The sequence below is a fragment of the Kryptolebias marmoratus genome, linkage group LG2 (genome assembly GCF_001649575.2).
Source record: "Kryptolebias marmoratus isolate JLee-2015 linkage group LG2, ASM164957v2, whole genome shotgun sequence".
NCBI lineage: Eukaryota > Metazoa > Chordata > Actinopteri > Cyprinodontiformes > Rivulidae > Kryptolebias > Kryptolebias marmoratus.
In genome coordinates this window covers 7,075,819-7,089,712 of record NC_051431.1, presented here as the reverse complement: position 1 = coordinate 7,089,712, position 13,894 = coordinate 7,075,819, and the positions used below count along the sequence as shown (strand labels likewise).

The window sequence follows — 13,894 nt, the reverse complement described above, 5'->3', positions numbered from 1 at the left end:
GGATTTTACAATGAAATCAAACTAATTTCAAATAATGGGCAAAAGTTTGGGCACCAATTTTTTTTGATTAACTTCCAAAGGGCCTAATGTTATAAATGACTCATCCAGTTATTATAAGCAACTAAGTTTTCATTTTAAAATCATTTCCAGGTTCTGAGTAATAAGAAGAAATTGGCCTGAAGTCCAAGTTTTTGGCCCCCAGCACCGAACACCACACCCTTTGGCAGCAGTTTTTGGAGCAGCTAAGAGTTTTCTGTTTTTATTTAGGAAATGTTCGAATCGTTCTTCCTATAAAACTTTTAACTTTCACCTCTTCCACAGTGTGGATTTAGGATTATTGTCCTTTAGTAGAAGCTTTTTGTTTTTAGTTCTGCAGCTGAGGTGATATTTACTTCCATATTTGATGGCATTTAACAGAAAATGCTCTGCTTGTCAGTAAAAAGTCCCCTGAATCAAAGGCCCTGAGACGAGTCTGACCCCCAACCTAAAAGTTGTTTCTTTGAAGTTTTAAGGCTTCAGTTTAACTTCCAGAGAATAAGATTAAGTCATAAAGTCACCTAAACGCGGTTTGCCTTCTTCAACTACTGCAGTTAACTTCTGGTTTTATGAAACTCTTATTTTTGGGCAGCTGATAATAAGTATAGTTCAGACTTGGGGGTGGTGCCAGAATGTTTCCTATGCACAACAACACAATTAATACCCGATTCTTGCTTTAAATATTAAAAAGCTTACTTCCTTTTTTAATTAAAAGCTTTTAAAGATCAGATTTCTATTCATAAACAGATATTTAGACGAGGAATACCTCAAATTTTCCACACAGCTGTTTCCATGAAAGTGTGAAAACAGCGTTCACCTGCTTATTTCGAGCTCACTTTTTCACTCGGCAGCTCTGCCTTCACTGCAAATTACCCATGTCCTGAGTCCTAACTGCGGCCCGCGGAGCTTTTAGGCCCCTTTTCAAGCTCCCCTCCCTGTCGTCACTTCATCTACAGCATGGCGTCTTTCCACACGGACACAGAACACAAACTACAACTCATCTAGCTCTTAATGTGGCCCAGAGGGGGCTGTTGTTCTGAGAAATGTTCAAATGGGAAACATCTATTTGAACTTTTTTTTTTCTAACGGACAATGCTATGATTCACCTTGAAAATAAAATGGAAAAGGATCCTACTCACATATGGAAGGTTTGAAAGCAGATTTTACTCTGATCTAAATAAAAAAAATACAAATAAAGGCCCAGCTTTCCTTGAAGGAATGCACATCAACGCTGCCGTTCATGTCAGAGATTTAAACTAAATTATCTTATGTAAAGAAGGAACAAGTTATGCAATATTGTGAGATCTTCTGACCTGTGATCGCACTCAGACTGTGTGTTGAGGATTACTCTCAGTTACAACCACACCAAAATTAAGTCACTACCTGTATCTCTATTTAGTGTCTCATGAGATATTTTACTAACAGGCTGACTGTGTTGATTTTAACAGTTAATGACAAACTTTTAGGGAATGTTTCGCAGTGTGTAGCGCTCAGAGTACGCTTGTGTCGGGGATGAATCTCAGCTACTACCACCCCAGGTTTTAGCTCAATATCTATAAAACTGACAGAGTTATTACCACTTTTGTGTTGGCTCGGATCAATTAGCTGTGGTGGCCATCTTGAATTGTCTTGTCTCTAATAGTTAATCAGTTGCAGATGTTCATCCAATGATTACTTTCTGAGGTGGGTCAGGATGTCTCGTGTTTGTCTCCAGCAGATGGCGATCTAAATCCATCGCTGCATATATTTATTTCCAACTTCTCTACTTGAATTCACTGCAGTATTGTTTCTGATCGCATTTATTATATTCTGGGCTGATTTATTTCACATTTTACAGTAATGTCCATTAATCTCATTCATGTTATTTTATTAGGAATTAATGGAATAAAAAAAAAGAGCTCCAGATTAGTAGAAACCACTGATTGTGATTATGCCGCAAATTGGTTCGTATATTTGCATGTTTTCTATCGTCTTACTATAAAACTGTGCTTCAGCTAAAAAAACGTAATATAACTGTCTTCATCATTTCATACATCAATGCAAATCCTGCAGATAAAATAAGTATTTGTTATCCCATAACATTTTAAAATACAGCGAGTAAACGATCACATCGATCTGTCTATTCTTCACCGTTGTGCATAAATATGCTCTGTGACAGGAATGCTGCCCTAATTGACTTCATATACCTTCTAAAGGTCAGTGTGTACCTGCAGAGGGTCATTTCAGAGCTCATTACAGGGAAGACCTACGTGAAGCTGCAGACAGAAGTGTGTAGCGTCAGCAGTTAGGTGACCTCTCTCTGCTGAAGATGGCCGAGCTCTGGCAGGGGATGGGACCGTGACTGTGGCTGCAGGAGCGGAGGGACACAGAGGGAGGAGGGTTTTTAAAGTGCGCAAGGACTGGCTCACCAGTGCGACTAGTTAGGAATGTCGTGTTTAACAAAGGCCTGTTTTCACAGACTGTGAAACCAAATGTCCCAGACGGCCTGCGTAGAGATGTGCAACCACCGGTCACAGGGGAGTTTGGAGCCAGCGCAGCCTCTCCATGGAGGAGGATTTCTGCAGCACAAACCACATTGACAGAGAAAATTAAAGGCCTAGCATTCACTGAAGGAATGCATATCGCCCGCCGCCTTTCACGCCTGAGTTTTAAATTAAGATCATCTTATACTGAGAAACGATGGAGCTGTGCTCCAGCTGTTCTGGTCGAACCTTGAAGATATTATGTGTGATCTCGTTCGATTTAAAATGTCATGCTCAAAAGTTGTGTTGTAAATGACTCTCAGCTACCACCGCATCAGATTTTAGCTCAGTATCTGTAAAACTGACTGAGTTTCAGCCATGTTTGTGTTCAGCTGTGGCAGCCATCTAAAATCGAGTTGTCTTCAAAAGTTAATCAGCAGTAGATCTACACCTAATGATTACTTTCTGCAAACTTCATAAATGATTTTCCATAAAGGCTTTTAAATTCCTCAGTGCCAGTGAGGTGGTTTACGTGTTTATGAGGCTTCATGCGCTCATGGCTGTGGAGTGAGATAAGACTTCCTGAGACAGTTTCACCAAAACTGATGATGATTTTAGCACATTAAAGGCACTCATAACAAACTATAACATAAAACATAAAAAGGTTGTCCTGAATTATATCAAATGGTGCAGTTTGAAAGAATTTACTCCAGTAGTTTTCAAGATAAAATGATATGAAACTGTGGGTACGCACTCAGTGTAAACAAAACACTTGGCTGAATCTGCCAAAAACAACATGGAAGCTTGAGTCACATGATTGAACTGCATTAGGCTGTTTGTATAGGTAAGCAAAGAGAGTCAAACAAGCGTAGGATCAAGGAAAAGACATTTAGGTAGAAATATAAGAGTGAATCTGCTGCTAAAGGCGAAAAAAAGAGAAAGAAGGAGTAAGACTGTCAGGAATAAATATCAGGAATGGAGCACCATGAAGGCAGAGTCTGTCATTCAGAAACACGCTGCGTTTGCTAAACGTCTTTTAGAGCGTTAATTTGAACATTTCAGGGTTTTTTTTCAGTTTGGTCCCAACCAGACGTCACCATTCGACTCATTTTTAGTCACTTTGACTGTTTTCGTAAGTAAACACACGTGGTAGGTGACAGCGTTCACAAATGTGTTCAAAAAGGACACATTAACCATCGACACGAGAACAAGTCGTGCAGATTTTGTTTCTTACTTTATTTTTTTTCCCCACAGATATTTAAAACAGTGCAGTGAGTTTTTTTTACATGTTAGCTGCAGTAGCAAAAAGAAAATAAAAGATTATTCCATAAAGACACCTCTCCTCCTATTGCACCAACTTTACCTGTCCAATGTAAAGTGACCCAGGGGGTAAGATTGATTGAAGTAAAGGGCAGCACTTTCACCAGGGAATTTATGGCTCTTTGTGGATATAAATAACCCTCCAGAGGTTATAAAAGCTGAGGGTATAGTGTGGTGACACATCATGGGTCATGCTTTAATCACAGTGAAGCTGAAGCTGCGAGCGCCGGAAGACGTGTCCACGTCTCCTGATGAGGACTCCAAGCAAAGACAAACTACAGGGACGTCACTGCAAAATGAAACTGGTGACTCAATGCAGGGGAGCCACAATGAGACGAGCATTATGATTTTATTATTTTTTTATTTTTTGCTTATCTTCAGAGAGTAAATATGATGTCTGCCTAAAACTGCTGAGGGAGCAAGTTTAACACTTCAAGCTTCAGCGCATGATAATAACACTGCTGCACGCAGCGTGGGATTCCTGAATGAGTAAAAGCTGTAATTATCTCACAGAAAAGAACAATGCAGGACTGCTTCATTGCCGCTTTGTTTTAGGACAGAGGGGATGCAGTGCAACTGCGTTAAAGCTGGCGGGGGAACTCGTTTTCAGCACGTTACTGGCATGTGACTGCTTTGTCCTTCATTCAGACACCCTCCTGGGCTTTACATTAACTCACTTCCTTGTTCTCAACATCGTCAACGAAACAACTGTTTCCATCCCCAGCACACAAGTAAACTAATGTTTCAGACATATTTGTTGTACAAGACCTGCCTATAGTTGCATAAAACGAATCCTACTTACATTTCTTTAACAAATGACACACTGTTGTAGGAGCTAAAATGATTCCAACCCCTACTGATCCACTATTTTTAGATATAAATCTCTGTCTGTCTTTAATTCTAAGAGATTCAGCCTAAAATGCAGTCCTCTTACTGACCTGTTGCCAATTATGCAGGTATACCGCTTACTTTTACAGCCTTTTGTTCCCCTTTTCCAAACTTCTTTAATATGTGTTGCTACTATAACATTTCTTCTACAAAATTTTACAATATCATAACAGTTGACTTGTTTACTGTTCTCCTTTGTGAATGAAGTATGGATTTATGAGATTTGTAAATATTTACATTCTGTTTTTATTCACGTTTTACACAATATTTGATAAATTAATATGAAGTGAATGATCATTCCAAGAGTTCTTATGACTGTAAGGTGAATGGAAAGTTTGTATAAGGTACTACTCAAAGCCTGCAGATGGAAACAGAGGCTGGGTTTGGTGGATAAAATAAACCTAAAGTTAAATCAGTGGGCTTATAGTTTGATGCCATGGGACCTGCCAAAGTCAGGAAAAGGTTTCAATGTCTCCTGAGGCAAAACAATGCAACTTTTTTTGTTCATTCATTGCTGCAAGGGCAATAATCATCCAAGAAAAGTAAATGATGTTTTGAACAATGAATGGTTTTACAGCAGTTTTGGTTAATTGCAATGCCTGGTTTCACCAATGCACCTCCATGACTGGGAATTCCCCACTGGTGCAAACATCATTTCATTTTTCAGGGAGGAAAAAAAAAAACAGTGAATAAACACACAAAAAAAACAAACTTTCAAAACTCCTTTTTTAGTTATAGATTGCATTGGGTTTCCATTTGAGTCTCTCTTATGTAAAATGTATTAGCATTAGTTTGAAATACCAGCATAAGCACAATGACGTTGAGTGTTAGTCAAGGCTTCAGATCATGTCATGTGATATTCTAAAACAAATGCTTATCATAAAACACGCACCAAGGCTCAAAGTGCAGAGTTACTTGTTTCAGAAAAATGTCAGTCGTTGAGCAAAAAACTGAACCTGTTTGGATCTTCATGGTAAGGATTTGATTAGTCCTTCTTTCATTGTGGGGCAGAGGAGTTATCCTGTGTAACAAGAAGAAAAAAAAAGTTAAGTAATCAAATCCTTGATCTGAACAGCATGTTTTCAGTAAAGCATCACATGAAAAAGCATGAAACTGTGATGTAGGGTTCCTGAAATGGTCCATATGGTCAAATTCCAAAAGGTGAAAATGGATAATAATGTTTTTGTCCTTGTTTCTGTGTTCGTGTGTCTGTCTGTTGCTAAAATATCTTACGAATGGGACACATTTGAATGAAACCTGCAGAAAGTAATCACTAGAGATGTACCTCTGCAAGTGATCAACCTTTGGAGTCAACCCGATTCAAGATGGCTGCCACAGCCAACTGTCCTTCAAAAACACACAAATAGCTACAACTCAATCAATTTACCAGATCCAGAACTATTTGGCGTCAACTCTGCTTCTGTGTCAGGAAAACATCTCATAAAGCAGTGGATGGATTTTATTGAAACTTTCAGGAAAAACATAATTAAATTTGTTTCCACAGCTGATTAATTACTGGAGCCAACCCAATTCAAGATGGCCACCACAGCCACTTGACTTTGGACAACAAAAAAATGGCTATAATTTAGTCAATCTTACAGCTATTTAGATATGCATTCCTTAATTGAATGATAGTTTATTGTTTTAACTAGCATTTATTTTATTAACTAGATAACAAGAGTTGATGCGTTTGTGTGGCCTTTACTGCAGCAGGAAAGGGTAGGAAATTTTCAAACTAGTCAAGCTGTTGACTAACTAATCAACCTTTTTCTATCGTTGACTCTATTTATTTCACGTTTGTCCGATTCTGCTAAAGTAGCCGTCGCCCTGATTTATTAAAAAGGTTAAAGTAAAGCGAGGAAAGAGCGACTTTTGAAAGTGCGCGGAGCGCCGCTGTTTGTCGCTGCGCCGACTTGGTACGGCCCACGCGGATCGGTCGCCATGGAGAGCAGCTCCAGGAGCGCGAGCCAGAGAGAGAGAAAGAGAGAGAGAGAGAGAGCAGGAGGCACGAGCGAGGAGAAGAGAGGAGAGGAGAGGAGGCGCACAAACACAAACTATGGAGAACAGAGCGACGCGCAGGAGGAGGACTTTATCGGATAACGGAATGCGACTCTTGGCGCCATTCCTCGTCCTTTGCGGACTTGCCGGTGAGTTAACGGTCGCTTTCTCGTTTCTTTCGCTCGTGCTACTTCTTCTTCTGAGGTAACGGGGAGAAGTTGCTTCTCTCTCTGTGTGCGCGCGGCGCTGCTCTCTGGAAAAAGGTCCTCCCTCATTAGTCATCGGGTACAGCTGGGCACACCAGAACCCTCTTTGTGCCGAATCGGACCCGTCTAAATGCGTTTTAAAGTCGTTTATGAGGAGGAGGAGGACGGGGGGGCTCACCTCTCGCCTGCGGTCCGGCTGGAACGATGCAAACAGAGGAAAGGAAAGTCTCCGCTCGCATCGTTGCAGCCGACCGTTAGCTAAACCTCCCCGGTCCTTGAATGCAACTCCGTTAACAATAGTTGCTGTGAACTTACACCTCGTGGAGCAAATGAGCTAACTCATGGTTTACGCGCACACTTTGTGTTGTTGTTGTTGCTGCTAATATCATGTTGAGGGGGGAAACACCGGCTGGGAGTCCACTGAGGAGCAGCCGTGCATAAAAATAGAAACGCAAAGGAGTAATAAATCTGGGGCGTCACTTGTGGTAAGCGAAGAGGAGCTCCTGTGAGTGAAAAGTTTCGCCAAGTGGTTCACTGGGATATATATCTATACATATATAAATATATGCGAGGGGCAGCAGAGATGAAGACGTACCCCGAGGCGCTCACTGCAGTCGCCGAGTCTGTGGAAGTATTGACCTGCAGCTGGGCAGCATGCCAGCCGGAGCAGAGCACCTTTCAGTGCCTTTACTGTCCCGGGCAGAGCAGCTGGAGAGCTTTTTGCTGCAGCCCATCCTTGAGCTGGGATTACAGGACATGACAGGGACTGAGGAGGAGGAGGAGGAGGAGGAGGAGGAGGAAGGGGCAAACACAGGTGGCTGCTCAGTAAATACTACCCAGGAATGCACCATTAGCTCCAGTCAATGGATTCAAGGACAGTCAAGTCTTTTCAAACATGCTAACCTGTTAAAAGCAGGAGATTAGTTGTGAGGTGTGACATGCTCCCACCACAATTATTAATGATTAGCTTTTGGAGTCAAGATGGCCGCCACAGCCAACTGACAACAAAGAAGGCTGTAACTCAACCAATTATAAATATATTAAGCTAAAACTGGTAATGGCAGCCACTGAGCATTCCCAACACGTACTTCAGAAGCCACATCTTTGCTTCAAACCTGTTAAGAGTCAACGCTGTCTTTCTGTTAGCAAAATATCTCAAGAACCACCGGACTGATTTTAGTGAAACTATCAAAGTAATTATTTTACATCTACAACTGATAGAGTCACCCCAATTCAAGATCTACTTTAGCCAACAAACGAATGGCTACAACACAGTGAATTATGTACTGAGCTGAGTTTGTTGTGGTAGTAGCTGAGAGTCATCCTCAACACACACGGTTTGACCAAGAACTTCTTAAAAACAATGACAAACATCCTTTTTTTTTCCTTTAGTTTCCGTAAGCTCAAGGTAGTGTCAGTATTTAGTTTCTGAATAAAGAACAGTTAAAAAGTCATCATCTGTGAAGTCTCATCAGATGTGGACTGGTTTGTTTTTTCTGCGTCCTCAGCGCTCGCACACACACACGTCCTTACCACACATGTTTTTTTGCAGGGTCCTCTTCATACCAGGCTTTTTCTGTCTGTACCCACAAAGCACTGGATCATAAATCAGCCCAGGGATCTGATAAATAAACAACACACTGATTCAATCTCAGCTGATTAGCCTCCAAATGTGCTTTTTGGCACCTTGCGGATGCAGAATTGCTGTCCGACTAGTCACTTTGAAGTATTTATTATCAACACAGACTACATGCTGGGCAGCGGAAGAGGAACTGTGTACAGCTTTTGAATCCTTGATAGCAAAGTTTGGAGCGTCTTGGGAATGCGACAGTGCAGGCGACTCAGTGACGAAGAGTTTTGTTGTCGTTTTTTTTCTAAGCGTGTCATTTTCAGATTCCCACAACAGGGTTGTGAGGAGGGGATTCGTTCAAGGCGTGGCTACAGACATGTGAGGTCTGTAATTGAAGAGCAAAGTTTTGTGGTTTCTTCTCTAGGGGCCGCATGATTCGCAATCTAAATAAATAATGTAGTAATGGAGCCACCTAAATTACAGGCCGAGAACAGAAATAGATTTAAGAAAGAGCAGTGCACTGACGAAGCAGATTTGATTCATGAAGAGGTTAATGGCTTTGTCACTGCAGGGCAGATCAGGTCAGGACCTTTTTGTTTGGGGGGATTGTTTAATAACTTAATATAAATACATAGTCACATGTCAGCCGTCCCTGGTTTCTTCTGGGTGGTTGTTATGTTAATGCTAACAAACTTTTCTTCAATGCTCATTATTTGATAAATCAGACTCTGCTGAAGTCGAAAACTTATTGATGACTTTTGGTAACCTTCTGCTCTGGTTCCATTATGAAAATTACGTGCCGAAAAGCTTTTAAAATAGGTTTGATTTGGGTGTGCTCTTGGCGACAGCTGTCACGCCCGTCCGGTCCTTGTAATTTGATCTGGAATCTCGGCTGTAAAGCAGCTGATTGAATACTCCTAATCACTTTAAATGCGAGCGGCGTTTTTCTTTGGGGAGGGTTAAGCCATCAGCAGATGAGTCTGGGGCTTTGTTGTGGAACTGTTGTGGAACATGGAGGTTTTGTGTGGGGTTCAGGGAGCAGCTTGTGGTCACCAGCTTCTGTCGACTCCACCCTTTGCTTCCTTTTCCACGACAGATGTGACTGGCTGGCAGAGGTTGTGAACTCCCTGGTGGGTCATTAATGAATCAGAGCTGCAAATAAAGTTTAGTGAACGTCTGATCTTCTCTACAAAAGGAGGCACCACAGCTGGTGATTATAGGGTTCTGTGCGCTAATCTAAGATGATATGTTCAAAGTCAAAATAATGCTTATCACACTTTAAAATAAGTGGTATTATTCATTTTAGCGTAAACTTTAAAGATGCTTTGGTAATGATTTCTGGGGCTGACCATTGAAAAATATATTGGACACAAAGGCTAAATCACATTTTCTAATACTACAGATACATTCAGATTCATGTATTAATATTATTTTTTTTATTTACAAAACACAGAGCATGTCATTGGTGACATTCAGGCTCTTAGTGAGATATTTGATTGCAGAAAGAAACAAAATAAGCTGGAGAAATTAGCCAGTTTGTTCCTACTTTAGCAACAGCAAAGGCTCCTGCTAAATGACACCATCTCCTGCTGAGAACATAAAGGGCAAAGCTTGGCTCGTTCAGTCCCTACAGCTCTTCCTTTCACGCAGTAAGAGCAGTTAAGGCCACCATTCAGTCTCTCCGCTCTTATGAACACACAAACCGGGCAGCAAATATCCTTTCTCCTCTTCCTTTTCTTCGCCCGAACACCTACAAAGAACCGCAGTGTTGCCTTGCAGCTTCACTATGAAACAGCAGCCGTGTGACGGGAGCAGCTTCGGAGCAGGACGTAGCTCTCACTCACGAATAGAAGATGATTTCCAAATTTACTAAATAATAATTTACCGTATGATGTATGATTTACTGAGATAATCTTCTGGAAGTCGGTGATTCGCAGTTCTTTTGTTTTTCCAAGCTCCCCACATGTGGAAACTAGAGGTGGTAAATTTGGTTCCCTCTTTGGACTCGGGTTAATCTGAGTCACTCACTGAAGTGATGTGGTTCACTTGAGTCACTTGAGTCGGTCACGCTGCCCCCCCCCTCCAAACTATGGAGGTGTTAAGGACCCACATTTGCGTTATTTAGAGATGTTTATTTTACAATTTCACACACCAATAAACAAAAAACTTAACAAATGATGTAATAGAAACGCAAAATGTTACAAGTTAACCAAAGTGTTAACTTATGCTAAATGTATGTTGTGTGTGTGATTGTGTATGTATGACTCATCTGAGTTTGGTGAGTCTTTAACCCAAATCAGTGACCAGATTCATCCCTGTTTCTGGGGATTCAGCTAACTTGTGGACTTAACGGCAGACTGCTGAAGGACGCATAGGATCCGGGTTAACTGGGACCTCGGACTCGTGAGTCCAGATGCAGTGCGAGGATTTGTATCATTAACCCGGGTGAGTCAGTAACCAACCAGCTCTCGTGGATCCACGCTCAACCATGTGCACGTGCGTCCTACAGTTTCTTCAGCACTCATTTTTAAAACAATCAGCTCCTCTTTCACTTAAAAGAAACGTTGAGTTTGACTTGTGTCTGAGACGGGTGTGATGTTTGTGACAGCCTTTAATGACTTTTGTGTTGATTGTCACAAGAGTGCAAAGAGCCAAATGATACGAAGTGCTGAATACAACCCACTCTGGGTGCATCAGCGCATCCTTTGACATTTCAGACTTTTTGTAAATGTTAGGGGCCATCCACACGGGAATGGTTCTTGTGAATTTGCAGAGCCTTTTTATTTAGTGTATAGGGTTTAAGGAGCTCCAATAATGGTGTTATTTGAAAACGGATTCCAGGGTGAAATATATGTTGAAATGCCACCCTTCTTTTGTCATTTTATTTGTCAACTTCTATAAATTAGGACCTATTTTTCCTCCCAAAGTGTCTTCACATGTGAGTAAATGGGTGCGGAAAGGCTCGTACACAAAGTATTTTATTTGTGATGGAGTTTTCTTGAATCCAGGTTGACATATTTTTAATTGTACTTCTGTCCTTCGGTTTGCTAATGAGGAGCTTCGATGCACGTTGTTTGCAATGTAATGAATGATTCAGCTGTTTTCAGTTTTAAATGTTTTTTTTTTCTTTTGTAATTTCTTAACTCTTGTCCACATGATGACGAATGGCGCTCTGTTACATTATGATGACCACAAAGATGATGTGCTTAATTTTCATTCAGATATCTGGTAGTTCAGTATCCTCTACATTTTGTGACAATCCCCTGTGTTGTTAAAATTGTGCACGGCTCTATGTTATAAACCACTGTGGTTTATTTTGCAGCAGATCTGCCTCACCCATATACTCAGCAGGTTTTGTTCTGTCTGAGGTGGATGCTGTGTTATAAAAATTGTGATTTTTTTTTTTTAAAATGAGACTTGTTTTCTGTTACATCTTGTGTGGGAGTGAATGCACAGAGAGCTACAGACAAGTTAGGGAAGCTAAATGGGATTTTCATGTGATCATAAAATAACAAATCCCAATATAGCATCACACGCAGCCTTGGCTTTTAATCTCACCATCTGTTTCCAGAAGCCAATCAACATTTCTGATGGTATACAGTTTTGTGAGTAATTAAGCATTTTAAATTGACAGGAAGCAGGTATAATGCCAATATTGGCAGAGCTATATTTCACTGTGTTTCGTATGCCTTGTCTGCTGAATAAATCTCAGATAGACAGGAGCTCACTGTTTCAGTCTCTGAGTCATAGGAAACTAAGCTATATAAATGGCTTCTAGATGTTTCCATGGTTAATTACCTGCTGTGAATGAACAGAGGGAAACATTTTGGACTATTTTTTGCCCACCATTTTCAGGAATCAGGGTTTTTCCCCTTTTTGAAAAAAGGAATCAGACTTTGTGATCAGTTTTAGGATGCTTTGCTGTCTGTGTTAAAGAGGTTTGCATACATGATGTGCAGCGTCAGCAGTTAGAAACCCTCCAGGAGAGGAGCACAAAGGTTATGGGAAACAGGTGTGGCTGAGTTTCACCTCTCAATCTTATTTGTTTCAGTTCGTTCAGCTGTGGGATGGGCACACAGTGAGTTGTGTGTACTGACCCACCCCCTACCACCCAAGTGGGAGATTATTAACACCCACCAGTCAAATACTGGGCTGTGCTATCTGCAGTGTTGTCTCACCTAGAAGTACACAAAGAAAGTTGACGTTTATTCTACTGTAGCAGGGAAAGAGAACAGCCATTCCTGCCTACATCCCTCATCTTCTCTGTGACCAGCCTGGTTACAAACTCTTACATCCTCCTTCAAGTCTCACAGTTTATCCAATAATCAAAAACTTTTCACAGAATAAGAAATGAGACATTTGGGTAAAAATGTGTGAATATTATCAGCTTTCTTAACCAAAAGTAGTAGTTAATTATTGTTTCTAGTCTTGGGAGAAAACACTCATGAACCAGCAGATAGATTTTAATGAACCTTTTCAGAAAGGGCAACAACCTACAACTGATTAACTATTTTACTCAACTCAATTCAAGATGGCCACCACAGCTAATTAACCTTAAACACAAAAATGTAGGGCTGCACATTATTAAAAATGATTATTGCAGTATCAATATTGCAAAAGACTGCTTTGGTTCCTGTTCTGCTGCTAATAATATATTAGTCAATCCAATAGATTCACTGGACTTGAAGCCCACCCCTGGTTTAGATGATAGAGATGACAGAAGACAAAGTGAGGAGTAAAGAAAATGTGGGTTTGTCGCAATTGATATCCTCATCACAACACCAAACAGTAATATTGCAGATTGCGGGTCTTTTGTAACGTTGATCAGCCCTACAAAAAGGCTGCAACTCTGTCGATTATACAGATATTGAGCCAAATCTTGGTGTGGTAGTAGCTGTGAGTCATTAACAGCACCTACTTCAAGCTCTTACAGAGCACACAAGATCACAAAATACTGCATGAGACTGAGCTTTACGCCATTTAAATGTTTGACCAAAACGTCTGTAACGTCTCTTCTCATCCTGAGATGATACTGCTTTAAAACTCTAGCATGAAAGGCAACAAGCAATATGCATTCTTTCAAGGTTTGCTAGGCCTTTAATTTATCCTCCTGTTGCAATGTGTGCCTTTTTTATATTTTACAAACACCCATCCATCCATTTTCTTTTACCCGCTTTTCATTTCCGGGACACAGATAGCTGCTGCCTTTCTCCAGCAGTCACTGTGCTAGAGGCGGGGGACACTTTGGACAGGTTGCAAGTCCATCACAGAGACGAATGAGACAAACAACCATTCATACCTACAAATAATTTAGAGTTACCAATTAACCTAACACGCATGCATGAATCCCACAAGTGCACGGACATGCAAACTCCACACAGAAAGACCAGGAGGCGAACCTGCGACCTTCTCAC

The 13,894-nt window shown here is 40.9% G+C and overlaps 1 protein-coding gene across 2 annotated transcripts in view; it reads left to right on the top strand.

The window, feature by feature from the left end:
* Nucleotides 1-6,602: 6,602 nt before the first annotated feature.
* nectin3a (nectin cell adhesion molecule 3a) overlaps nt 6,603-13,894 on the top strand; it is a 32,159-nt gene continuing 24,867 nt past the window's right edge. Inside the window, exon 1 of one of the 2 annotated variants that reach the window (XM_017416460.3) lies at nt 6,603-6,853. In XM_017416460.3, the coding sequence (XP_017271949.1) occupies nt 6,763-6,853 (91 nt within the window). In that variant the 5' untranslated portion in view covers nt 6,603-6,762. The remainder of the gene's footprint in view (nt 6,854-13,894) is intronic. The other variant, XM_017416459.3, reaches the window with a different exon arrangement.